General features: G+C 39.7%; 1 protein-coding gene and 1 pseudogene across 2 annotated transcripts in view; one reads left to right on the forward strand and one right to left on the reverse strand.

Moving 5' to 3' along the window:
• Positions 1-2,373: 2,373 nt before the first annotated feature.
• The window catches only part of ASXL2 (ASXL transcriptional regulator 2), a 131,392-nt gene continuing 105,796 nt past the window's right edge, over positions 2,374-27,969 (forward strand). Inside the window, exon 1 of one of the 2 annotated variants that reach the window (XM_045447498.1) lies at positions 2,374-2,753. In XM_045447498.1, the coding sequence (XP_045303454.1) occupies positions 2,697-2,753 (57 nt within the window). In that variant the 5' untranslated portion in view covers positions 2,374-2,696. The remainder of the gene's footprint in view (positions 2,754-27,969) is intronic. The other variant, XM_045447497.1, reaches the window with a different exon arrangement.
• LOC123581755 lies at positions 25,984-26,073 on the reverse strand (annotated as a pseudogene).

A 27,969-nucleotide genomic window follows, 5' to 3' on the forward strand; every position in this document is an offset into this window, starting at 1 on the left:
CCCCCGATACCAATGCCCTTTATAGGCCATGGCTGATGTACTTTTCCATTTACAAAATTGGGTAAGAAAGCACCAAGGGATACTCAAGTGAATTACCTGGGTGCCAAACATCGTCCTTCCATCTTCCATTGTGTAACAGAATTCCAACTTCCTCTCGATGATTGGGATCAATCACCCCTGCCAACATGGTGACTTGTCTGGAGTGCCTGGCTGGCTCAGTTGGTGGAGCACGGGTCTCTTGATCTTGGCGTTATATGTTCTAGCAGCACGTTGGGTGCAGAGATTACTTAAAAATAAAATAAAATTAAAAAAAAGATGGTGCCTTCTTGTCATGTCTGCTGGTCCCTTGATACAAGGCATCTGAAATGCTCAGGCAGCAATTATAGCTTGAAGTTCAATGGGACTCCTGCTGTATCTATTGGTGGAAGCAGTCCCCTTTGGAAACCATGATTTCTGATGGAGTTGATAGGATGCACCAAGCAGGGTCATTCCTACCTTCACCCCTTCATTTCCAGACGCATATATTCTACCTACTGGGGACAAAGCACCATATGTTGCTAACTGATTTAGAGTGTATGAACGTGGTCTTCAGGATGGTGCCTTATCCTCACAAGATATTGTTTTAGAGCTGGCGTTTCAGTGTTCCTTCAATGAGCCGTTGCATTGCTTAACATCTAGGGATGGAGACTTCTTGAATGGACTACAAACCTAGGCCTTTTTTTTTTTTTTTTTTTTTTTTTAAGACTTTAAGTAATCTCTACATTCAACATGGGGCTGGAACACACAAACCGGAGATCAAGACTCACACACTCTATTGACTGAGCCAGCCAGGTGCCCCTAGACCTAGACTTTAGAGGGAGATGGTACATACCTTGAGTGCTATGGAGAGTGCTGTGAGTTACTAAAAGGATTTGTGAAAATATGCCCAAATCAATTATGCTGTTATGGAGCTGTTTGATCAATGTCTGAAGTTGAAATATAAGGAAGTATCTAGATGGCCTCTCACACTCCCTATTAAGACTTTTTTTGGGGTGGCATTTGGGTTTCTCAGTCGGTTAAGTGTTTGACTTTGGTTCAGGTCATGATCTTACCGGTTCGTTGGTTTGGGCCCTGCATCAGGCTCTGTGCTGACAGCTCAGAGCCTGGATCCTTTTTCAGATTCTGTGTCTTCCTCTCTCTCTCTGCCCCCTCCCCACTCACACTGTCTTTCAAAAATAAAATAAACACTGAAAAAAAAACCCAAACTTTTTTTTTTTTTTTTTTTTTGGTATAACAGCCCCTTTTGAAAAATTGAGAAAGTCATGAGTTCTTTTCTCAAACATGCACAATTACATTAAAATGCTGTTCACAATTTTAGGGGGTCCATGGGGTTTTGAAACCTAACCATGGACTCCAAGTTAAGTATTGCTCTCACCTGTCTTTCCTCCCAAGAGGCAGCCCAACTCTCAGTCCTATTTTAGAATATAGTATAGTGCTAAGTTTACTAAACTAGATACAACTTCTGAAAGCAGATGGATTTGGGAGAACAGTAGGCGTTACTGCATATTCTTTTTACCTTGCAAAGTATAAAAACATGCGATGGAAGATGCCACATTCTGGATTTTCCAGGAGGCTGTTTGGACCCTACAGATAATAATTTTCGACTACAGACAGCTGACTCATTCAGCAAATATTTACTGGGTGCCTGATATTTATAGGCACTGTGCAAGTGACTAAGGTCCCCAAGAAAGAAAAGACACCATTTGGGTCTCTGATGAGACTATTCACTTGAAAAAGTGTGAACGCAGTTACTGGTGGCCTTTAAGAAAGGGCTGAGGGGATCATCTTAAGTTTTAAAGGAATTCTTGGCGATGGAAAAACGGCTCTTGAGCTGGCGCCTTGATTCTTGGTTTCCCCACAGCCTAGAATAGTGAGCTTGGCAGGTCGAACTCAACTTGCCTCATCTATCCAAACGGGTTAAATGAGCAGACAAAAATTGTTGCAAATCGTCACAAAGATAACCTTTGTAAACCTGTACAGGCACTAATGAAAAAACACAAGCAAGAGGCTTATTGAAAGCGATAGCTAGGAAAGTCGCCGCTTGGGGGAAAAGCACGGCTCTTCCAAGCCTGTACAGCCACCAAGGCGCCCGGCACGCGGTCAGAATCCGTTCAATAAGCCTTCCGGGACGGATCAAGTTCCGCTTCCGCAGGCAGATTTTCGCTGTAGGCGTGAGCACTGGACGCTCGACGCACTTTAGCGTCGGACCTCCCTCCCGCGCATGCTCCAAAGGATAGGCAGAGAGCGGAAGGGCGGGGGAGTGACGAGACGCAGCGGACCGTCGGCTCGTTCGTCCTGCAGCCCCGCGCGGGAGGCGGGGGCGCGCGCGCACGTTCGCGCGTCCGGCTGCGTACAGTAGTGACGGCCGCGCGGGAGCGGTCACGTGACCGCAGCGGCTGCCTGTACAGTAAGGACCCAATATGGCAGCGGCGGTAGCAGTGGCAACGGCAGCAGGAGGACCGGCCGCCCCATAGACCCCCGCCCCCCCCCTCCGCGCACCACCCCCGCCGCTTCCTCTGCTTGGGTGCTCCTCGGACCTGACTTCCCCTTTCTCCCACTTTTCCCGGCACCGCGGGAAAAGCATCGCAGGGCAGAGCAGGCAGGGAGGGCGGCCGGAGCCCGGACACGGGAGCCTCCCAGTCAGTTCAAGACCCGACATGAGGGAAAAGGGCCGTAGGAAGAAGGGCAGGACCTGGGCGGAGGCCGCCAAGACGGTAAGGGGGAGGGAGCGAAGGGGAAGCCCGGGAGAATTTTGTTCCCTCGCCGCCTGCCGGTCGCAGGGGAAGGGAGGTCATTGGCCCAGCGACCCGGCTGAAGGGGGCACAAAACCGCGCGGAGAGGGCGGCGGTTAGTGTCGGGGTTGTGATCCCTGTGGGAATGGAGGCGCCCAGCGGAAGAGGGTCGCCGCGGGGCTGTGGCTTCTCCCTGCGTCTGCGACGAGTCCCCTTGGTGTTTTGAAGCTGCCTCTCGGGGTCACGTCGCTCTCACCTCCACACTGAGGTAGCCCCCGCCCCGGCATGGGGAAGTCTGTTGTGCTTGCACAGTAACCGGTTCTTCTCCCTTGTGCGGCTGAAGAGCCCCCATTGGATGCAGATAGGAGAAGGCTTGTGCGTGCACCCAGCCCCGGAAAGAAGAGAGGAGCGCTGGATCTTGGTAGAATTTACCCGCTATAGCAGACATGCCGCCTGACCCCGGGTCCCCTGCTCGTCTGGGCTCCCGGGTCCAACGTGAGGTCACGAGGCTCTTGTTTTTGTTTGCTGTTGAAGCTGAAAGTGCAGGAGGTGTTTAGAAACGAAGTAACAGGTGGGACTTGTAGAATTTTTTTTTTTTTTTTTCTGTTTCCGTAGAGACCTACTCTGAACAAGGCAGCAATGCATGGTGGGACGTGTAGTTTACTCGGCCTTGACTTTTCCGTAGCTAAAGTGATGGTGGCCTCACGAAGTTGTGATTAGTGGGTAAAATTGTCATTTCCCCCCCACTTCTCCCCCCCCCCCATTTTGTTATAGCGAAATTTAGAGGTAGGTTTTAAAAAATGGACAATTTAGGAATGGTGAGACTTTTATTACGTTGTATGAAAAAAACGAAAAGCGTGCATGTATGTAGAAATAAAACGTTGGGAGATGCAGCAGAAAAGTTAGAGACGTAAAACAGCATTTTAGTGTTGGAAAGTGAGAAAGTGGAGGCATTATCTTTAATGGTGAATCATGTCAATAATACTTGTATAATATGAAGACCCCTTCTAAATGAACCTTTATGTGATGTATGGTTTATTTTTTAAATGAATTTTTTTTTCTGATTACGAAAGTAATAAATGTTCACTGTGGGAAAATTTGGAAAATTATAGAAACGTATAAAGAAGAAAATAAATCACATATCTCACCCCTCAGTTATATGTTAATGTTTTGTTACATTACCACCCATTCTTTTTTATTTCCCCAAATTTGGATTCTGTTGTTTATTCAATCTTGTGCATTGTTGTAAACCGTGTGTATTTGTTTTGTAAATTTTATGTGATAGGGGATTGATGAGTCTTAAGCTTGTATTTCTGTTTTAGTTGGAAATGTGAAAAAGTTAGTGAATAAATAAAGGCACATTTTATTTATTGAGTGTTTTCACTTAACAGTCTATCTTCATAATTGTGACTGTGCTGATAGTTTCCTTTAAAAGATAAAACTCTAGAAATAATTTTTTTGGTGGTGGGGAAATTGCTTCTTCACAGAAGACTGTTAGACTTTCTTCTACTTGATGAATACCTCAAGACTTTTTCGTTTTATTAAAAGAAGGATGGCAAATTGTAATTATAGGTAAGCAGACCACAACCCTAATATATTAATTTATTTCAAGTCGCTAGAATCTTAAGAGTATTTTTTGCATTATGATCTCTTTGGATAAAATAGTCTAATCGTTGGGAGATTGTGACAAGTAGGAAAAGTTTGCATCTGCTGTTTAGATTTTCCTATAATAGGTTAATATATTTGCTCATTTATTTTTATTTATTTTTATTTTTTCAATTTTTAATTTAAATTCTAGTTAGTTATATTTGCTCATTTATAATAAACATTTCATGCCGTAGTTAGCTATGTTTAAAAGATGGAAAGGCTAGTTTAATAAGTAGAGTACTGAGTGAGTTCTTGAAGGGATCAGAATATTAGTGGTTTGGTATTTTTATTTGATTCTGACAAATGTAAAGCCTCAATCTAAGTTAAAATTAGAATGAGAGTGGTGACACTAAAACTTTTTTTTTTACTAGCAGGCAAAATCTAAAAAGCACCCTGCTCTTTGGTTCATTTTATCATCTGTAAAGTGAGGAATTAAACTAAACCTCTGCATTCAGAAGATTTCCATTTGGAAGGACTAGGTAGAAGTAAATGTAGGGGGAATAGACAAAAGTCAATCTTTAATATTTCAGATTAATGAGATCAGAAAATTAGTGTTTTGACAAACGGAAGTAACTTTGACCTAAATTAAGAAATGTTGCATATATTTGTAAGATCAAAATGACTAGGAGAAGTAAGTCTTAAGAAACTTATTTCAAAAAAAAGAAACATTTCATAGGCATTAGGGTCAAATGTTCTAGGAACAGTTTCAGCAAGAAAAGAATAAAATTACTTACGAAAACGAGCACTATCTGCTTCTTTTTTCATTGTGTTCTTGGTACCTGCATTGTAGGGCTGTCCTGTTTTAGGGAGCACTATTGAAATGAGGTTGTATTTCTGACCAATAGTATAGCAACAAATAAATAAAATTAATTATATGTATATGTACATGTTTGATGTGAGGGTATGCATGGAGGTGAGAGCTACATGGATTGATGTAAAGTTGTTACGAACAACCTGAAAAAGCAAGATAATATTCATAATTACTGTATAATAGTAAAATTATATCAAAAGGCTGATTAAATGTAGAACATACAGACGAGTTCCAATAACTAGGGACAGCGGAGAGAGGGATGATGGAGTTGAGATTCTGTAGAACTTGAATGCTCATTCACTGTACTGGACTGTCTCCCTACTGATTTTCTATTTGCCCTATATAAATACACTAGTTATTAAAAAGCTTTACTTGAGTATTTAAACAAATTTTTTTTAAGTTTATTTTGAGAGAGAGAGTGCATGTGCAGAAGGGGAGAGAGAGAGAGAAAGAACTCCAAGCAGGCTCTGTACTGTCAGTGAAAGGAGCTGGATGTGGGGCTCGAACCCATGAATCCATGAGATCATGACCTGAACCGAAATCAAGACTTGGACACTTAACCCACTGAGCCACTTAGGCCCCCCCCCCCCCATTGTTACTCAAGTATTTTGTTAACAGTCTTGGATGTTTTTAATTTTAAGGGTAGCAGTGATGGTGATGAAATGATTGGGAATTAGTGTTTGGTTCGACTTGAATACAAAGATTTGTTTGTAGTAAGCCAGAGATCTTGAGAACCATTGCACTGACTTTAGAACTGTGCTCAAAGTTAAGCTCATGCTTTAAAAAAAAACAAAAAAACAAAAAACACACACACACACACAACAAAATGAACATTGTATCATTTAAATATTTAATGACATCCCTGAAGAATTTAGCTGTTTTTGCAACAGCAGAGCTTTGGAAATACTACAATCTTGTTGATCCTGTTTTCTCTTTTGACTTTTCCCTTGTTACTCACCACAACCAGGGAAGCGTTAAAAGGGGAAAATGTCCTAAAAGGACAAGTTAGTTGTGATTGTAGGTGGAAAGGACAGGGAGGCAACCTTAAGAGATTCTATACTAGAGGTACCTTTGGATATCTTGGGAGCAAAGTGGTCAGGGTACGTGAAGTGAAGTATGGGTGTTAGAGGTGAGCAGACTGTCTTGTATAGGTCTTTAGCATGTGATTTGTGGGCAGAAGATTTCCCTTAGTGATTAATGTTATTTTGAATGTACATAGGTTTTTATTTTTGACATTTGCCTGAAGTCATTTAACTTTAGGGAATAAGATGGAAGGTAGAAAAAAAATCTTTTCTTTTTTTTTTTTTTTTAAATTTTTTTTTTCCAACGTTTTTATTTATTTTTGGGGACAGAGAGAGACAGAGCATGAATGGGGGAGGTGCAGAGAGAGAGGGAGACACAGAATCGGAAACAGGCTCCAGGCTCCGAGCCATCAGCCCAGAGCCCGACGCGGGGCTCGAACTCACGGACCGCGAGATCGTGACCTGGCTGAAAAAAAAAATCTTTTCTTAAGTTTATTTATTTTTTTGAGAGAGAGGGAGAGAGTGAGAATCCCAGGCAGGCTCTGTACTATTAGCGTGGAGCCTGATTTGGGGCTCAAATTCATGAATCGCGAGATCATGACCTGAGCAGAAACCTAGAGTTGGACACTTAACTGACTGAGCCACCCAGGCGTCCCTAGGACATTTGTAAAAAAGAAGTAATACTCAGAGGCTAAAAACTTTTGTGGAGGAAGTATAGAAAATGGAAAATAATTTAAAATATGATAAAAGTATATAATGAATAGATGTTTTCTAGAAAGATGTTTAGGAAAACTTAACAAAATGTACTTTAGTAAAAATAGAAGTCTTAGAAATTTTCTGTACCTTTAATCTTTACCATGAGTAGTTTTTTTCTTAAAAATTATGAATACAAGTACAGACTTAAAAGCCAAGCCTGGTTATATCCTCTTGGATATATATTGACCAGGCCAGAGTCCTTTTTAGTCTGTATTTGTATTGTATTTGTAGTAGTATTAAAATCTCCAGGAAAGAGTGTGCATCTTGGAAAAAGATATTACATGTATTGTTTATAGACTGTTGGAGGTAAAACTGGGCAAAATCTTGGAATATATAGAAAATAGAATGAGAGCATTGTAAGGGGCATGGATTAAAAAATGACAAACTGCTGTGATCCATAATTTTCAAAATACCAAGTGCACATTTATATTTATTATTTCAGCTTTATTGAGTTACAATTAACGTAAAATTGTAAGATATTTGATACGTGTATGAAATTGCTTTCTGCAAGTCTTTGTGCTAGGTGATTTGATGTAACACTCTTGACTGATGTTCCTTCTTGCCATAATATTAAAGTTCCCCTGTGTTTTGCTTCTTGAATTCTGTGTTATTTTCAGTTTGTCTTTCCTTCTGTCTTGTTTTTATGTGCCTGTCTTAAAAGCCCACAAACCTCCTAACAACTGGAAAAAAAAAAAAAAAAAAAAGACCTCTTTTGAGCACATAAATTAAACATTTCTATGAAAGGTGCTGCTGCTACTGCATCTCCTAGAATTCTGACAGGAGCTGAGAAAATAGCATCACATTTGTAGAATGCCTTGCTATTTCCTCATCTGCAGACTCTTTTTTTCTTAAAAGGCTGTGCAGTTTTGCTGTCGGTGAAAGGGCATTTATGTTTTTACTATAAAAGCTGTTTGGAAGGAGGCCAGTATGTGGAAGATACAACTGCAGGGAACTCATCAGTAGGGTTCAATACCTGCTATCTTTGTCCTTTTTACCAAAGACCTCTGAATGCCTCTCTAATACTGTAGTCTTTCTTTCTATATTGCATAGAGACCAACCTCATAGTTTATAGTAGTGTGCAATTTAGTAATTTTATTTTCATTTATTTTATTTATTTTTCTTTTTAAAGATTCTGTTTTTCAGTAACTTCTACACCACCGTGGGGCTTGAACTCACAACCCTGACATCAAGAATTCCATGTTCCATCCACTGAGCCAGCCAGGCGCCCCTTTAGTATTTTTAATACAGTTTGATTTATCCATCATGTTTTTAATGTTGTTTTAAAAGGTTATTGAATATACTAAATTTTATTATTTTTATTAAAAAAAATTTTTTTTAAAGGTTATTTATTTTGAGAGAGAAAAAAACATGAGTTGGGGAGGGGCAGAGAGAGGGAGAGACAGAATCCCAAGCAGGCTCCAAGCCATCAGTTGAGAGCTCGATGTGGGACTGGAACTCATGAACAATGAGATCCTGACCTGAGCCTGAGCTGAGATCAAGAGTCAGACGCTTAACTGACTGATGACTGAGCCACCCAGGCACCCCTTTAGTATTTTTAGTACAGTTTGATTTGTCATGTTTTTAATGTTTTATTTATTTATTTATTTATTTATTTAACGTTTTATTTTTATTTTTGAGACACAGCGAGACAGAGTATGAATGGGGGAGGGGCAGAGAGAGAGGGAGACACAGAATCCGAAGCAGGCTCCAGGCTCTGAGCTGTCAGCCCACAGCCTGACGCGGGGCTCGAACTCACGGACCGCGAGATCTTGACCTGAGCTGAAGTCGGCCGCTCAACCGACTGAGCCACCCAGGTGCCCCTTTAATGTTGTTTTACAAGGTTATTGAATACACTAAATTTTAGAATTTATATATGACTTAAAAACACTGGTTTGAGTTACTTTGAGTTTCTATTAAAGTTATATAGGCTCATTTATTTTTTTTAAATGTTTATTTTTGAGAGAGAGTGGAAGGGAGGAGCAGAGAGAGAGGGGGACAGAGGATCTGAAGCAGGCTCTGCTGACAGCAGACAGCCTGATGTGGGGCTCGGGGCTCATGAACCATGAGATCATGACCTAAGCCGAAGTCTGATGCTTACTGACTGAGCTACTGCCTAGGTGCCCCTAGGCTCATTCTTAAAAAAAAAAAAAGAGGAACAGAAAAGTGTAAAGAGTTAATCTTGGATGAGTCATTCTAATAAAAACAAGATTAAATGAAAGTCTGCATCCTGAAATATTGACGATATTTAGTTACCATACTGAAATTAACTACAGTTGATAGTTCAAATATAGCTTTCTGGACTTCTAACTCTGTATGTAGAGATAATACATATATATGTATACCTATTTATATTTTATATACAGTTTTGCAACTTGTTTAGTTGTGAATATCATGGATACCTTTTAATGTCTTATGTATCTGCCTCATTCCCTTAAATGTTTTAATATTTCACTGTTTTTATTTATTAAACATTTTTTTATTTTTATTTTTTAGTATTTATTTATTTTTGAAAGAGAGAGAGCAGGGGAGGGCAGAGAGGAGGGAACGGAGTATCTGAAGTGGGCTCCATACTGACAGCACAGAGCCTGATGTGAGGCTCAAATTATGAACCGTGAGATCATGACCTGAGCTGAAGTCAGCCCCTTAACTGAGCCACCCAGGCACCTTGATATTCCATTGTTTTTAAATGTACCATCATTAAAAAAAAAAAAAAAAATCAGTTATTTATTTTTTGACTTATAGGCCATTTATTTATTTTATTTTGTTTTTTAAGTAGGTTCCATACCCAATGTAGGACTTAAATTCATGATCCTGAGATCAAGAGTCGCATGCCCCATCGACTGAGCCAGCCAGGCGCCCCGATGTATAGGCCATTTATAGGGTTTTTTTGTTTTGTTGTTTTTTTTTTGCTGTAACAACTAGTTCAATATATACATGTGGGCATATGCATGTACATTGTATGTCTGGATGCATGTGCTTTTGTGTGAATAGAATAGTTAAGAGTTTGTAAACTTGAGTTTGTGCCAATTTATATTCCTCTCGAAAATGTTGAAGGTTACTGCCTTTTTCCTACTTTTCTCTAATCCAAGGAATATATCAATCTTTATTCTTTGCCAGTTTGATATATTAAAAAAGCATTTCTTTTGTTCAGTGGAACTTGATGGAAATGTTCTATATCTGTACTGTCCCAACACAGTAGCCACTTGTCATATGTGGCCATTTAGCACTTGCAATGTGGCTAGTGTGACTAAGGAACTGAATTTTGAATTTTATTTAATTTTAAGTTTAAATAACCTTATTTGTGGGGGCGCCTGGTTGGCCCAGTCAGTAGAACCTGTGACTCTTGATCTCAGGGTCCTGAGTTGGAGTCTCATGTTAGGTGTGGAGCCTATGTAGAAAACAAAACAAAACAAACCTCAGCAAATAGTCTCATTTGTTTAATGGCTACCATTATTGGACAGTGCAGGTATAAAGTAACTTCCTATACTTATTGACTATCTGTATGTTTTTCAGTAAACTTGGCTGTTTAGATCTTTTGCCTTTTTTTTTTCCTGGTCCCTTTTATACTAATTTTTTTTTTAAGTTTTATTTACTTAAGTAATCTGTACACCCAACATGGGGCTCGACCTCATGACCCCGAGAGGAAGAGCCAGCCAGGTGCCCCTGTACTAATTTCTAAGGTTGTTTTGTAGATTAAGGAAATAGTTTTTTGTCATTCATTTTGCAGATCTCTTTCTCATTTTTATCTTTTGATTTGACTGATTTATCCTTTTTTTTTTTTTTTTTTTGCTGCTTGGACATTTTTTATTTTAATGTAAACAGTTTTATCAATCTCTACCTTTTATGCCTTTCTAGGTTTTGAGTCCTGTTAAAGAAGATTATTAAAGATTGTAAATAGAGTATAAATTTTAAAAAATGTTCAGCTTTGGGGCACCTGGGTGGCTCAGTTGATTAAGCGCCTAATGTCGGCTCAGGTCATGATCTCATGACTCATGAGATTGACCCCTGCATCGGGCTCTGTGCTGACTGTTCAGTCTGGAGCCTGCTTCGGATTCTGTGTCTCCCTCTCTGTCTCTGCCCCTTCCCTGCTCACACTCTGTCTCTATCTCCTTCAAAAGGATATAAAAACTTTAAAAAAAAATGTTCAGCTTCAAAGACATATTTTTCCTAAATATATGTTTCATTGTGGACAAATAAGGGGAAATTCAGTTTTATATATCAGTAAGATTGTGTCCCTTGAAGGCAGAAACTTTTGTTTTTAAAGTTTTTTTTTTTTTTTAAGTTTTTTTATTTTGAGAGAGAGAGAAAGAGAGGCAGAGGGAGAGAGAGAATCCCAAGCAGGCTCTGCACTGTCAGTACAGAGCTTGATGTGGGGCTTGAATCCACAAACCATGAGATCATGACCTGAGTCGAAATCAAGAGTAAGCCACTACTGAGCCACCCAGATGCCTTGAAGGGCAGAGACTTTTAAATGTTTCTGTCTGCAGAGCTTAACTCACTTTTTTGCACATGAGTGCTGAATCTTTTTTTTTCTTTACCTTTTTTTAAATTGGAGATAAAAATGAAGACACTGTTCTCTTGAGTGCAATTTATTTTTTTAATTTTTTATTAATGTTTATTTTGAGAGAGAGAGAGAGCAGGGGAAGGGCAGAGAGAGAGAGGAAGAGAGAGAATCCCAAGCAGGCTCTGTGAACTCAGCTTGGATCCCAATACGAGGCTTGAACTCACAAGCTCTGAGATCATGATCTGAGCAGAGATCAAGACTGACGTTTAACCGACCGAACCACCCCATTTTGCTTTATGTTTTTGAATGAGAAAACTATTGTGAACATGTTCTTTCTTAGCAAATAAGCACAGAGATTTGAGACTATTCTAATGAAAAGCCCTTTAACCTCAGGGACCCCATTTGCCAGTTGTTTCCCAAGGTGAATGTGGAATCACACAGAGACTTCAACTAGCTGTGAACAGCTTTAAGAACTCACTGAAAATACTTTTCCTGCTCCAGGAGATTCTGCACAAAATTCCACTCTTGACTTAGACGTTAGGAACTGCCTATAGAGAGGGCCATGAGGCAAAGAGTGGCAGAGAGAGAGCCTCTAGGAGCTGAGTGACTCCTGGCCAAAAGTCAGCAAGGGAACTGAAAGGGACTTGAAACCTGCCAACAAATAAGCTTGGTAGTAGGCTTGGAAAAGAATCCCAAGCCTCAAATGAGTTCAGTGTCAGTCCCAGCTGACACTTTGATTTCAGCCTAATGAGACCCTGAGCGGAAGGCTCCGTTAATCCATGCTCAGATTCCTGACAGCGTAGAAGCTGAGATAAAATTATGTTGTTTTAACCTAAGTTTCATAATTAAACATAATCACAAAATAAATTTGTATTGTAGAGGCTGTTTAATAGCAAACAAGACTAGTACTAAAATTTGGTGGAGAGGGAACATGGCAGGGTTGGTCTCAGAATATTTGGCCTGGGTATTGAGGGATGATTGATAAAACGTTAGGTGAATTCACATAGGTGAATATGGGTAAGGGCATTTTAAGCAGACGGAAGAGCTGAAAAGATGGAACACTGAAAAATGCAGGGGATGTTTGATGCATGGCTAATTCACCTTTGAGTACTGAATGGTGAAAGATCGGGCCAGAAGAGGTAGGTTGGGGCCAAAATGTGGATAGTTTAGAAGTTGGGCTGACAACTATTTTGATTTTAGGAACCGTATGGAGTTTTTATGCAGGAGATGGCATCACACCTGTGTTTGAGCAGTTTTGGTCATTTGAGGGATTTATTGTAAAGAGGTTATGAGGGTTACAGTACGGCTCTCTTGAATTAAAAGGGTGGGAGGGGGTATAATTTTTTTTCCATATCATTCAAATTTTTCTCATTTTATATCTATTCCACCTACACCGATCCCACTTACAGCTCTCCAGCAGAAGCCTTTAGACCTGCTGGTCTTCTGAAGTTTTCACACATACAGGAGGTTATTGAATGCTGTTTAACACAACAAAACCTTACCATTCTTGAAATGGAAAAAGAAAGCAAAACTCTTTCCCCAGTTATACTAGCTCATGTTGATTTTTCTTCTCTCTCTGAGTTCCTGTATGACTGTTCTTTCCATACCATTGTCTTCTGCACCACTGGTCTTCAGGTTTGTGCCAGTGGGAGAATCAATCAGGGCCATGTGTTGCACAACTCCAGAAGGAGCCAGTCATACTGTATTAAATGTGACTACTGCTCCTAGGAGTCAAACATCACAGTAGCTCTGGGTTGCATGTTGCTTCTTGTGAAAACACATTTAATGTTATTTCTCATTAAAAATTAGACACATTTTTGGGACACCTGGGTGGCTCAGTCAGTTAGGCATCCGACTTCAGCTCAGGTCATAATCTCACGGTTCATTGCTTTGAGTCCCCCGTCAGGTTCTGTGCTGTCAGCTTAGAGCCTGGAGCCTGCTTTGGATTCTGTGTCTCCCTCTCTCTCTGTTCCTCCGCCACTCATGCTCTGTCTCCCTCTGACTCTCAAATGTTAAAAAAGTCAAAAAAAATTAGAGACATTTTTGCCAAGGGAAAACCTATTACAAGTTTGTGATACAAAAGTCACACTTTGAGGGCAGATGTTGGAGGGGATAGAAGGACAACTTGCCTATTTTTTTTCATTTAGTCCTGGATTTGCTTCATATGTATTTCCCAAGTTTGTTTTCTAGCTGACAAAAGGTAGCAAACGGTAGAGATTTAATGGAAATGATTGTTAAACTAACTTTCTGTAGACCTCCCACCAGGAATTTGTATATTAATTCAAGGGGTTATAAAAGTTGTCTGTGAAGGTATTTATGTTTTATGCTTTTAATCTTAAAAGTTGTGTGAGCATGTTTGTGATTTAAATTGTGCCTTAAAACGCTATAATTTTTAAATGGCTTTAGTCTACTTTGTATCATTTTTTAGATATTTTCTCAATCTGTATTTGGTCAACATTTTTGTCTTTTTTCTCATTAATGGTCTAGATGAGGGTTGACATTTTATAAATTTACTTCGATTTATTATTTGTGAATCTTGGTTCTGAGTTAGGATTACTGTCTTACTTTTCACTTTATTGGGCTTAATTTATTATTGAAGAGTAATTGACATATAATATTGTATGACTTTCAGTTATACAACACAGTGATTCAGTGTTTACATACATTATGAAATATATATAATTTGTCACCATACAAAGTTTCTATAATATCATTGACTATATCCCCTATAATGTACATTATGTACCTGTGTCTTCTTTACCACTGGAAGATTGTACCTCTTAATCCCCTTCACCTATTTGGTCCATCACCCAGTTCCCTCTCCTCTGGCAACCATCAGTTTGTTGTCTGTATCTATGGGTTTGTTTCTGTTTTGTTGGTTCATTTGTTTTGTTTTTTAGGTTCTACATATCAGGGAAATCATATGGTAATTGTCTTTGTCTATCTGACTTATCTCACTTAGCATAATATTGTCTAGGTCCATCCATGTTGAAATTTAAAATAGATATATTTTAGTTATAGTAATATGTAACATAGGTTTCTTTGATTTTGCAAAAGTTTCATGAATTATTAGAAAAAAAGAAAGATCACTTATTCTGTCTGACACAATATAAACATTTTGGGATGTTTCCTTCTAGTCTTTGATACATTTTTTTCTTTTTGGTTGTAAGTAGTCTCTCAGTTTCTAATCTGCTTTTTCTTTTTTCTTCACATTTATTTATTTTGAGAGAGCATGAACGGAGTGGGGGGAGTGCAGCGAGAGGTGGGGGGGACAGAGAATCCGAAGCAGGCTCCAGGTTCTGAGCTCTCAGCACAGAGCCTGTCACGGGGCTCGAACTCATGGACCTGAGCTGAAGTCGGATGCTTAACTGACTGAGCCACCCAGGCGCCCCTCTAATCTGCTTTTTCATGTTCAAAAATACTTTCATTTGTCATTTTCTGGGTTTGCTAATAATAACCCTTTTTTTTTTATGGCTGAAGGGTATTCCATGAAGTGGTTATGTCTTAAATGCTCAATAGTATTATGAAAATTAGAAACCTAAAATGACCACTTTAATGCTGTAGTGACTGTCTTTTTATTTTCTACTTACACATACACTTGTTAGCTCATCTCAGTATTTTGATTTAGAAGTTATTGTTTAAAAAATTACCATGCAGTAAAAATTGACCTTTTTGTTACACAATTGTGTGAATTTAACACATATAACTACCACCACTGTAGTCAGGTACAAGCCTGAATATCTTACATAGTTACCCTCTACTTGTCCCTGACCCTTGGCAACCACTGACATGTTCTTCATCACTAGTTTTGTCTTTCTGAGAATGTCATATAAATGGTGTCATATGGTGTATAACCTTTTGAGACTGGTTTCTTAAATTCACTTTAATGCCTTTGAGATTCATCTGTGTTGTTTTGTGTATTAATAGTTAATTCCTTTTTATTGCTGAGTGGTATTTCATTGTACTAATGTATAATGGTTTATCCATTCACTGTTGAGGGATGTGTAGGTTGTTTTTATTTTTTTGGCAAATAAGAATGGAGCTGCAGTAAAAATTTGTGGGCAGAATGTTAAGTTTTCATTTCCCCAGGGCAAATACCCAGAAGTGGGATTGCTGTGTAATGAATAAGTGTGTGTTTACCTTTACAAGAAACTGGGAAACTTTTTCAGAGTGGCTGTATCCTTTTGTATTCCCACCAGCAATGTATTTGAAACAGAGTTGCTCTTCATCCTTGCTTACATTTAGTACTGTCAGCACTTTTTATTTTAGCCATTCTAATATGTGTGCAGTGGTAGATCATTGTGATTTTGATTTTCCTAATGACTTATGTTGTTGAGCATCTTTTTTTTTTTAAATGCTCATTCATTTTTGAGAGCAAGAGAGTATGTTCGTGCAGAAGCAGGGGAGGGGCAGAGAGGGGGGACAGAGGATCTGAAGGGGACTTTGCGCTGACAGCAGAGAGCTGGATGTGGGGCTCGAACTCACCAGTCGTGTAAACAACTGAGCCACTCAAGTGCCCCTGAATTAAGTGTCTTTATTGGGGAAAGCCAGTATTACAATGGACTTCAGAGTTGGCACTGGAGCCTTTTTCTTGCCAAAGGTGGGCACAGCATTGACAAAGCACTGGTTATATTGCATCTGCTGCTTGGCTTGGCCTGTCGTGGTCTTCTTTTTCTCCTGTTTGTCCACCTTGGGAGTCTGCTCTCTTATTTTTCCAGCACAGGCCGGGGAACCGTGGACTTTACCTTCAAGCATGGGGCGGGCTACTTCCAGGGTGGTCAGAGCCTTTACTGCACTGACCTAGGGTAGCTTCATTCTCTAAGGGTATGCCTGCCAGGAGCACTACTTGATCTTCTGGAGCGATGCCCTCCAGCGAGGCTACATGAGTCTTGATCCAGGTCTGCTGTCTCCTGACTGGTCACCTGGAGGGTGTGTAGCTCCTGGGCACCGACAGAGCTGCATGTCAGTGACTGAACTGTGGCCACTGCAGCTGCTACTGAGATGATGGAGTCAAAAAAGAGGAAGGAGTAAGGTCATGGTGTCCTCACCGCCTGTTGTGTGCCATGTCACCGTGTTGAGCATCTTTTTACGTGCTTCCTTTCCAAGCGTATGTCCTCTTTGGTGAAGTGTCTGTTCAGGTCTTTTGCCCACTGTGTAACTGGGTTGTTTGTTGTTCTGCTGTTGAGAGTTGAGAATTCTCTATCCATCCTGGGTGTAAGCCCTTTGCTGGATATGTGATTTGCAGATACTTTTTTTCTGATTACAGGAGAAAGTATTTAGTCTTTCATCGTTAAGTGTGTTAGCTGTAGGTTTTTTATAAGTACTTGTCAGGTTGACCAAGCTCCCTTTTATTTATAGTTTACTGAGAGTTTTTGTCACGAATGTATGTTGAATTTAGTTCGATGCTTTTTCTGAGTGAATTCCTAGGGTCATTTGCTTTTAAGTTTTAGACTGTTAATATGGTGGATGACATTGATTTTCAAATATTGAATTGACTTTGCATTCCTATGGGGAAAAAAATCTCACTTGGTTGTGGTGTATTATGCTTTTTAAACTTTTTTAGGGGGAGCCGCCTGGGGATGGCTCTGTTGGTTGAGCATCCGTCTTGGGCTGGGTCGTGGTCATGGTTTGTGGGTTTGAGCCCCACATCAGGCTTGCTGCAGGTGGCACGGAGCCCGCTTTGGATCCTCCGTCCTCTTTCTCTGTGCCCCTCCCTGCTTGTGCTCTGTCTCTCTCAAAAATAAACAAAACGTTAAAAAAAATAAAAAAAAACTTTTTAAGCAGGCTCCACCCTCAATGTGAGGCTTGAGCTCATGACCTTGAAATCAAGAATCAGATGTCCCACTTCCTGAGCCACCCAGGTGCCCCTGTGGGGTGTGTGTGTGTGTGTGTGTGTGTGTGTGTGTGTGTGTGTATTTTTTTTTTTTTAAGTTTATTTACTGAGGCGCCTGGGTGGCTCAGTCACTTAAGCATCCACTCTTGATTTAAGCTCAGGTCATGATCTCATGGTTTGTGAGATCCTGCCCCACTGTGGGGCTCTGTGCTGATGGCATGGAGCCTGCTTAGGATTCTCTTTCTCTCTCTCTTTTTCCCTTCCCAGCTTGCTCTCTCTCAAAATAAATAAATATACATGAAAAATATTTTAAAGTTTATTAATTTATTTTGAGAGAGAGGGTGAGCATGCACACATGCATGTGGAGGAGGGGCAGAGAGAGAGAGAGAGAGAAAATCCCAAGCAGGCTCAATTGCTGAAGTGTGGAGTCCAATGTGGGGCTCAATCTCACAAACTGAGATCATGATCTGAGCTGAAATCAAGAGTTGCTTGCTTAACCAACTGAGCCACCCAGGCACCCTATGCTTTTTATATATAGCTGGATTTGCTATTATTTCGTTGAGGACATTTACAGTTATGTTCATGAGAGACATTAATCTTTAGTTGTCTTGTATCATCTGTCTCTGGGTTTTGGTATCAGGATAATGCTGGCCTTATAAAAATCAGTTGGAAAGTCTTCCTTATAGGTTCTGTTGTTGTTGTTGTGGTTCTTCTTCTTCTCCTTCCTCCTCTTCCTCCCTCCCTCTTCCTCCTCCTTCTTCTTCCTTGTGTATTTGAGAGAGAGAGAGAGAGAGAGAGAGAGAGAGAGAGAATCCCTAGCAGGCTCAGCACTGTCAACACAGAGCCTGACGTGGGGCTTGATCTCTTGAACCATGAGATCACAGCCTGAGCCGAAATCAAGATTTGGATGCTTAATTGACTCAGCCACCCAGGCACATACCCCCCGCCCCATTCTGTTTCTTAAAGTTTAAAAAAAAAAATTTATTTATTGTTTTGAGAGAGAATGCGTGTATGTGCAAGCTGGGGAGGGGCAGAGAGAGAGAGAGGGAGAGAGAGAATCCTGAGCATGCTCTGTGCTCAGTCCCACGAGCAAAACTGTGTTATCATGACCTGAGCTGAACAAGAGTCCAGTGCTTAACTGAGCCCCCCCAGGTGCCCCTAAAGATTTTATTTTTAAGTGATCTCTACACCAAATGGGGGCTCAAACTCACAACCGGGAGTTCAAGAGTTGCATGGTCCACCAACTGAGCCAGCCAGATGCCCCTTCCTGTTCTTTCATTTTCTTGCTTTGTCCTTTGGCATACAAAAATTTAGAGTAAAGGGTTTTTATTCAATCACTAGATTATTTGTTTTTCTGTTTTCATGTTTACTTCCTCTTATTGATTTATTTGATGAGGTGGATAAGGTGGGAATTTTTTTTTTTTGTTTGGTTTATTTTTCAGTTCTAAAATTTCCATTTAGTTCTTTTTGTATTAAATTTTTTTTAATGTTTAGTTTTGAGAGAGACAGAGACAGAGTGCGATTGGGAGAAGGGCAGAGAGAGAGCGAGAGAGGGAGACACAGAATCCAAAGCAGGCTCCAGGCTCTGAGTCAGCACAGAGCCCAACGCGGGGCTCTAACTCACAGACTACGAGATCGTGACCTGAGCCGAAATCTGAGCAGATGTTGGGATGTTGGACGCTTAACCAACTGAGCCACCCAGGCGCCCCTCCATTTGGTTCTTTATATTCTACTTTATATCTTTCTCTTCCTTCAAGACTGTTTACCTTTACGGGCGCCTGGGTGTCTGACTTCAGCTCAGGTCATGATCTTGCAGTCCATGAGTTTGAGCCCCTCGTTGGGCCCTGTGCTGCCAGCTCAGAGCCTGGAGCCTGGAGCCTGCTTCAGATTCTGTGTCTCCCTCTTTCTCTGCCCCTCCCCCCCTGACGCTCTGTCTCTCTCTCTCTCAAAAATGAATAAATGTTAAAAAAAAGTGTTTACCTTTACTTGGAGCATTTTTATAATGGTTGTTTTTATTTATTTTTTTTTAATTATTTTTTTTTCAACGTTTATTTTTTTGGGGACAGAGAGAGACAGAGCATGAACGGGGGAGGGGCAGAGAGAGAGGGAGACACAGAATCGGAAGCAGGCTCCAGGCTCTGAGCCATCAGCCCAGAGCCTGACGCGGGGCTCGAACTCACGGACCGCGAGATCGTGACCTGGCTGAAGTCGGACGCTTAACCGACTGTGCCACCCAGGCGCCCCTATAATAGTTGTTTTTAAGTCTTTACGAAATATTTCCCATACCAGTGTTATCTTGTTGTTTCTGTATTTTGATTTTCTTTCCCAAGCAAACTGAGGTTTTCCTGGGTTTTGGTATACCATGTAAATTTAAATTGTAATTGACACTCTGTGTCTTGTTTAAATTACATGGAGAATGTTAATAGTTTTATTTTAGCAAACAGTTAGCTGAATTGTGTTTAGGCTTCAGGTTTTGACCAGCCTTCTGTGGGTTGTTGTTTCAATGTCAGTTAGGACTTCAAAGCCTTTTTAGTGCTATTTGGACTTTTCCTTTGTGTGAACCATCATACTATGTGGGATTTGGGTGGTGGTCTTCCCTTTGGGTTATGAAACTCTGGCCTGTGGGCCAGATCTAGTTCACTGCCTATTTTTATAAGTAAGATTTTATTGGAACACAGCCGTGCCCATTTGTGTGTATTTTTTGTGGCTGCTTTCATACTTTGGTGGTCACAGTTGAGCAGTTGCAACAGAGACTGGCCCACAAAATGTAAAATATTTACTGTTTGGTTCTTTATAGATAAGTTTGGCTGACCCCGATCTATCCCACAGTTCAATTCTCAAAGTCTGTCTATACTGTTTTAGTGTCCAGTCCATGTATGCATAGTTCAGGTGTTAGCTGAGGAGTTCATACACAATTTTAAGGGTTGCTTTCCTGAGTTCTTTTGTTGGCAGTCTTCCCAGTACTTTCTGATTTGGGGGGATTCCCATTTTTCATCTTTGGCCAGAAATGTCTTTATTTTACTGTGCATTTCCTACGATTGTATCTCCCTTGGGCTGAGCAGCCGGAGATGAGAGGGGAAAAGAGCAATGGGGTTTTGCTTCATTCTTTTGGGACCCTAACTCCTCTGATATGGAGGGGAAGGTTTTCCTCCTTTCAGAGTCTTAAGAAATAAAATGGAGAAATTCCTTTTTTTTTTTTTTTTTTTAAAAATTTTTTTTTTCAACGTTTATTTATTTTTGGGACAGAGAGAGACAGAGCATGAACGGGGAGGGTCAGAGAGAGGGAGACACAGAATCGGAAACAGGCTCCAGGCTCTGAGCCATCAGCCCAGAGCCTGACGCGGGGCTTGAACTCACGGACTGCGAGATCGTGACCTGGCTGAAGTTGGACGCTTAACCGACTGCGCCACCCAGGCGCCCCGAGAAATTCCTTCTTTGTTGCTGAGTATTGGGAGACTCCTACTCTAATGGAACTCTTATGTACACTAGTGCCCATATCCAGGTTTTGGGCTCTGTTGAATTCAGATTGAGAGGTACTGGAGGGGGAAATTTGCTAAACTCTGCCATTTGGTGGTATTTTGAATTCTGGTCTTCCCCAATCTGTGTGCTACCATTCACTTTGTTGGATTTGATTTGCTAATGTTTCGTTGAGGATTTTTGCACTTATGTTAATGAAAGATATTGATCTGTACTGTTTTGTATTTTTTTTTTCTTCTGGTGTCTTTGTCTGGTTTTGATATTAAGGTATTGCAAGCCTCAGAATGAGGAAGTATTTCTTCTGCTCCTATCTTCTGGAAAAGATTGTACAGAATTGGAATAGTTTCTGCATTCAGTGTTTAGTAGAATTTGCCAGTGAACCTACATTGGTCTGGTGCTTCCTGCTTTGGAAGGTTATTAGTAATTTATTCTATTTCTTTAAAAGATATAGGCCTAGGGGCACCTGGTGGCTCAGTCAGTTGAGCGTCAGACTCTTGGTGTGGGCTCAGGTCATAATCTCACTATTCATGGAATCGAGCACAGCATCGGGCTCTGCGCTGACAGCATGGAGCCTGCTTGGAATTTCTCTCTCTCTCTCTCTCTCTCTCTCTCTCTCTCTCTCTCTCTGCCTGCCTCCTGCTTGTGTGCTCACTCTCTCAAAAATAAATAAGTAAACATTAAAAAAAAATATACAGGCCTATTCAGATTGTCTGTTTCTTCTTGTTGAGTTTTGACAGATTGTATCTTTCAAGGAATTGATACGTTTCATCTAGGTTATCAAATTTATGGACATAGAGTTATTCATAATGTTTGTTTATTTTTAACATTTTATTTTATTTATTTTTTAAATTTGAGGTGTTTTTTTTTTTAAGTTTATTTTGAGAGAGACAGAGAGTGAGTGGGGGAGGGGCAGAGACAGAGACAGAATCCCAAGCAGGCTCTGTGCCTTCAGCACAGAGCCGGATGTGGGACTCTAACTCACAAACTGTGAGATCATGACCTGAGCAGAGAACAAGAGTCAGACTCTTAACCATCTGAGCCACCCAGGTACCCCAAGGGTTTATTTTATTTTATTTTTAATTTTTTAATGTTTGTTTATTTTTGAGAGAGAGAGAGAGAGAGAGAGAGAGAGAGAGAACAATGGGGGAGGGGCAGAGAGAGAGGGAGACAACAGAATCTGAAGCAGGCCCCAGGCTCTGAGCTGCCAGTACAGAGCCTGACGCAGGGCTTGAACCCATGAACCACGAGATTGTGACCTGAGCTGAAGTCAGATGCTCAACTGACTGAGCCACCCAGGTGCCCCTCCCAAGATTTTATTTTTAAGTAATCTCCACCCATCATGGAGCTCGAACAACCCCAAGAGCAAGAGTTGCAGGCCCTTACCAACTGAGCCAGCCAGGTGCCCCCATAATAACTCTTTTATTCTTTTATTGTCCATGGGATATGTAGTGATGCTCTCTCTTTCACTTATGATACTAGTAATTTGTGTCTTTTTTCTTAGTCTTAGGTTTATTCGTTTATTGATTTTTCAGAGAACCACCTTTTAGTTGTATTGATTTTTCTCTATGATTTCCAGTTTTCAGTTTCACAGATTATTGCTCTCATTTTTATTATCTCTTCTGTTTAGTTTGAATTTAATTTGCTCTTTTTCTAGTTTCCTAAGGTAGAATCTTGGATTATTAATTTTATATTTTTTTCCTAATGTATGCATGTATGTGTTCAGTGCTATGAATTTCTAAGCACTGCTTTTCCTACATCTTGAAATTTTGTTAACTTGGATTTTCATTTTCATTTAGTTCATAATATATTAAAATTTCTTTTGAGATTTTTTTTTCTTTAGCCAACGTATTAGTTATTTTATTTTAAAATGTTTATTTATTTGGTAGGGGTGAAGGGCAGGGAGAGTGCGAGAATACCAAGCAGGCTCTGTGCTGTCAGCACAGAGCCTGACGTTGGGCTGGAACTCATGAACCATGAGGTCAATAGCTGGATGCTTAACTGACTGAGCCACCCGGGTGCCCCATAGTCTGTGTATTATTTAAAAGTGTGTTGTTTAATGTCCATGTATTTTGAGACTTTCTAGCTGTTTGTCTGTCTTTCTTTCTTTCTTTCTTTCCATAGTAAACAAAATACAATGAAAATTATGAAGTATTTAGAAATAAGTTGGATAAGGAATGTGCAGGATCTAGGTGAAGAAAACTATAAAATCCCTGAAAAGGATGAGAGAAACACTTGAAAAATGGAAGAGAGCCAGTTTGTTTTATGTGGATGGGAAGAATCAATATGATAAAATTTCAGTTCTTGTCAAGTACAGTTCTACTTTGGGAAACAAATCAAAAGTTCAACTGGGTTAGACTAACAATATTTTAAAAAATGTTTTATTTATTTTGAGAGACAGACAGAGAGAGAATCCCAAGCAGGCTCCATGCTGTTAGTTCAGAGCCAGATGGAAGGCTTGATCTCATGAAGCATGAGATCATGACCTGAGCTAAATCAGGAGTTGGACACTTAACCAACTGAGCCACCCAGGCATCCCTAAGAATATTTTTAAAAAGAGAAGTGTAACCTTAAAAAAGAGGCATAACAACTTTTTTTTAATTTTTAAAAATTTATTTGTTATTTAAAAAAAAATTTTTTTGGTTTAGTTTTGAGAGAGAGAGACAGAGACAGAGAGACAGAGTGCCATCAGGGAAAGGGCAGAGAGAGAGGGAGACACAGAATCCGAAGCAGGCTCCAGGCTCTGAGCTGTCATCATAGAGCCTCACACAGGGCTCGAATTCCTGAACTGTGAGATCATGACCTGAGACAAAATCAGATGCTTAACCCACTGAGCCATCCAGGTGCCCATAGGCATAGCATATTTCTAGATGTTAAAATGTATTGCGAAGATACAGTGATTAATGCAACATGGCACTGATTTGGGACTAGACAAGATTGGTAAATAGTACAGATGTGAAAATCCAGAGACAGTGACATATATTTAAGAATTCAGTATACAGGTAGTGTTGAGAAACCTAATAATCCTGGGAAAAAAATATATGTATCTCTGCTTCATATCACATACCGAAACAAATTATAGAAGGGTTGACATTTTTAATGTAAAAAGCGAAGCCATGAAACTAGATGTTAGAGAATTAATATTTGCTTTATAATGGGGAGGATGATGGGTATAGGCCTGGATAAATTTATACGTTTACAATACAGATAATAGATGTTCATGACAAAAATCCCAAATCTTTAAGGGTATAATAGACTTTTACATCTCCAACTCTTTTTCCAGAGGTAAACAGTGATAATGGCTTCTAAGGTGTAAGGCCAGAAAATTTCTTTCCATATATGTAATCCTGCCCCATTCCCACCCCTTTAAAGGGTAAGAAGCTAAACTATACTATATACAGTTCTGCAAGTGTCTGTACATCTGCTCATAGAGTGCTACATTGTTCTTTTTCCCCCATAATATTTTATTATGAATAATTATAAATACAGCAAAGTTGAAAGTTTTACAGAAAATAACCACATATCTACCACCTAGAATCTGTCATTAACATTTCCTATCTTTCCATCTATCCACATGCTCTTTTTAAAAAGTGGTGGTAAAATAATGTATAACATAAGGTTTACTTAGAATATGCAGTTCAATAGTGTTAAATATATGCACATTGTTATGTGACGTGTTTCTAAAACTTTCTCATCTTAGAAAACTGATATTCTGTACTCAGTAAACAATTCCCCATTTTTCCTCCCCACACAGTACCTGGCAGCTACCATTCTGTTTTACATTTCTATGAGTTTGACTATTCTAGATACCTTGTATAAGTGAAATCATACAATGTTTGTCATTTCATGATTTGCTTTTTTTAACTTGGTATATTGTACTCAAGCTTCCATCATCTTGTAGCATGTGCCAGAGTTTCCTTTTTAAGGCCAAATGGTATTCCATTGTATGTGTACATCATATTTTGTTTACTCATCTGTCAGTGGGCACTTCTGCCTTTTGGCTATTTGATAATGCTGCTATGAACATGGTGTACACGTATCTCTTTGAGAGACCTTGGTTTTGATTCTTTTGGATATGTAACCAGGAGTGATACTGCTGCATTCGTATTATGATTCTATTTGTAATTTTTTGAGGAACCGCTATACTATTTTTTGTCAACAGTGTACAGGTTCCATTTTTTCTACGTCCTTATCAACACTTGTCATTTTCTGTTTGTCTTGTTTGTTTTGTTTTGAAAGCAGCCATCCTAATGGATATGATTGATATTGCATTGTAGTTTTGGTTTGCATTTTCCTAATGATTAGTGCCTTTCCCATATGTTCATCTGTTTTTCTTAAATTCCACCTGAGTGAAATCATACAGTGTTTGTCTTTCTCTGACTGACTTATTTCCCTTAGCATGGCTTAGCATGATACACTGTAGCTCCATCCATCTTGTTGCAAATGGCAAGATTTCATTCTTTTTTATGGCTGAGTAATATTCCATTGTATGTATATACCAAAGCTTCTTTATGCATTCATCAGTCGATGGACACTTAAGGCTATTTCCGTAGTTTGTCTGTTGTTGATAATTGTTGATAATGCTGCTATAAACATGTATCCCTTCAAATTAGTATTTTCGGGGGCGCCTGGGTGGCGCAGTCGGTTAAGCGTCCGACTTCAGCCAGGTCACGATCTCACGGTCCGTGAGTTCGAGCCCCGCGTCAGGCTCTGGGCTGATGGCTCAGAGACTGGAGCCTGTTTCCGATTCTGTGTCTCCCTCTCTCTCTGCCCCTCCCCCGTTCATGCTCTGTCTCTCTCTGTCCCAAAAATAAATAAACTTGAAAAAAAAATTAAAAAAAAAAATTAGTATTTACGTATCCTTTGTATAAATACCTAAACAGTGCAGTTGCTGGATCCTAGAGTAGTTCTATATTTAGCTTTTTGAGGAACCTCCATACTGTTTTCCAGAGTGGGTGTACCAGTTTACATTCCCATCAACAGTGTAAGAGGGTTCCCCTTTCTCCATCCTTGCCAACATCTATTGTTTCTTGTGTTGTTAATTTTAGCCATTCTGACAGATGTGAGGTGGTATCTCATTGTGATTTTGATTTGTATTTATCTGATGATGAGTGATGTTGAATATATTTTCATGTGTCTGTTAGCCATCTGGATGTCTTTGATTTAAAAAAAAAATGCTTCACAAATATGTATGTCGTAGGGGACATGCTAATTTTCACTGTATTGTTCCAATTTTATTTTTTTAATTTAATTTAATTTTTTTTTTTACATTAAAAAAATGTTCATTTTTTTTTTTTTTTTTTTTTTTGAGAGAGAGAGAGCATGAGTGGGGGAAGGAGAGAGTAAAAGGGAGGAGAATCCCAAGCAGGCTCTGTGTCATCAGTGCAGAGCCCGATGTGGAGGTAGAACTCCTGACCATGAGATCGTGATCTGAGCCGAACTCAAGATGCTTAACTGACTGAGCCACCCAGATGCCCCTTGCTTGTATCATTCCAATTTTAGTACAGGTGCTGCTGAAGCAAACACTATTCTGAATATTAACTCTTTAACATATATGATTTGCAAATATTTTCTCCAGTTCTGTAGGTCAGCTTTGCACTGTTGTGACTGTGTCCCTTGATGCATAGATTTTAAATTTTAATGTAGTTCATTTTGTCTCTTTTTACTTTTGTTGTCTATTATTTTAGTGTCCACATTGCTGTCTTTGATGGCATATTCTTCTATTATTTGGTTAATTAGAAATCTATTTTCCTAATAACTTACTGGAATTTAGGCCATTCCAGTTTTACCATGTTATAAACATAGTTTAAGTAAATGTTGTATGTATTATTTGTGTTATTATAAGAATATAGCCATATAATTAATTTTTGTATTATAATTGGTGGGTCAGAGATGTACCCAGTCAGGGCTGGAGAGTACCAAATTGTGCTTCAAAAGGGTTGTGCCATTTTACAGTAATGGATGACAATACCTGTTTCTCATATGCTGACAAATAATGGGCTTTTCATACCTTTTCATTTTTGCAAACTCAGTAGATGAAAAAAATCTGGTTTGATTTCAATTTCTGTATTTATGGTTGCATGACTGTGGTTGAACATCTTCTGATGTTTACTGACCACTTGTATTTGTTTCTCTAAACTACCTTTTTATATCCTTTACCAGTTTTCTCTTTCTTTCTTTCTTTCTTTCTTTCTTTCTTTCTTTCTTTCTTTCTTTCTTTCTTTTTTTCGATTGCTGGTTTTTTTTTCTCATTTGTTTAAAAAAATTTAAGTTTATTTTGAGAGAGGGAGAGAGTGTGCACAAGCTGGGTAGGGGCAGAGAGAAGGAGAGACAGAATCCCAAGCAGGCTCTGCACCATCAGCGCAGAGCCCAATATGGGGCTTGAACTCACGAACCATTAGAACGTGACCTGAGCTGGAGGCTTAACCTACTGCACCACCCAGGCACCCCTTTCTCATTTATTTATAACAACTTTTTCTGTGTGTGATATATTTTCCTGGTTTTTATTTAGACTTTGTTTATGGGTTTGTGTGTGTACATGTGCATACATACAGTACCAAGTTTTTCATTTTTATGTAGTCACATTTGGTAATATTTCTCCTCCTGTTACTCTGGTTTTGTGTCATTCTATGGAAAGCATACTTAACAAAAGCAGAATCCATAAAGACAAAGATTTGACTGCATAATAATGAAAAAAAACCCAAACCCTTTTGTGGGTAAAAATAATACTTGCACATGATAGAAAATGTGGGGAGGGTTAAAAGGAAAAAAATCACCCACTGTCCTCACTACCCAGTGGCAACCACCATTAGTATTTCAGCCTAATTGATTTGCACTCCCCCCCCCCCCCCTCCTGACTTAGTCTTCTTTTGATTTGTGGAGAATCACTGACCTTGAGGTAACACGACTTATTGTGGAGGAATGATGACTCTTATTTCTTTCATGAACTCTAGTGGTTCACTAGACCTCCTGTCAGCTCCTAAGGGGTTAGAAGGGTGGAAGCAAGAGCAGGGAGTATTGGTATTAGAAAGTCATCATGGTGAGATTCAGAAATCTGCTCATATGAAAGTGACTGCAAATTGTGTTGTCTTTTCCTTCCTTATGTTGTGCAACTTTTCCCTTAGTATTTAATAAAGCTCTCTTTTTACAGT

Source organism: Leopardus geoffroyi, chromosome A3 (genome assembly GCF_018350155.1).
Source record: "Leopardus geoffroyi isolate Oge1 chromosome A3, O.geoffroyi_Oge1_pat1.0, whole genome shotgun sequence".
Classification (NCBI taxonomy): domain Eukaryota; kingdom Metazoa; phylum Chordata; class Mammalia; order Carnivora; family Felidae; genus Leopardus; species Leopardus geoffroyi.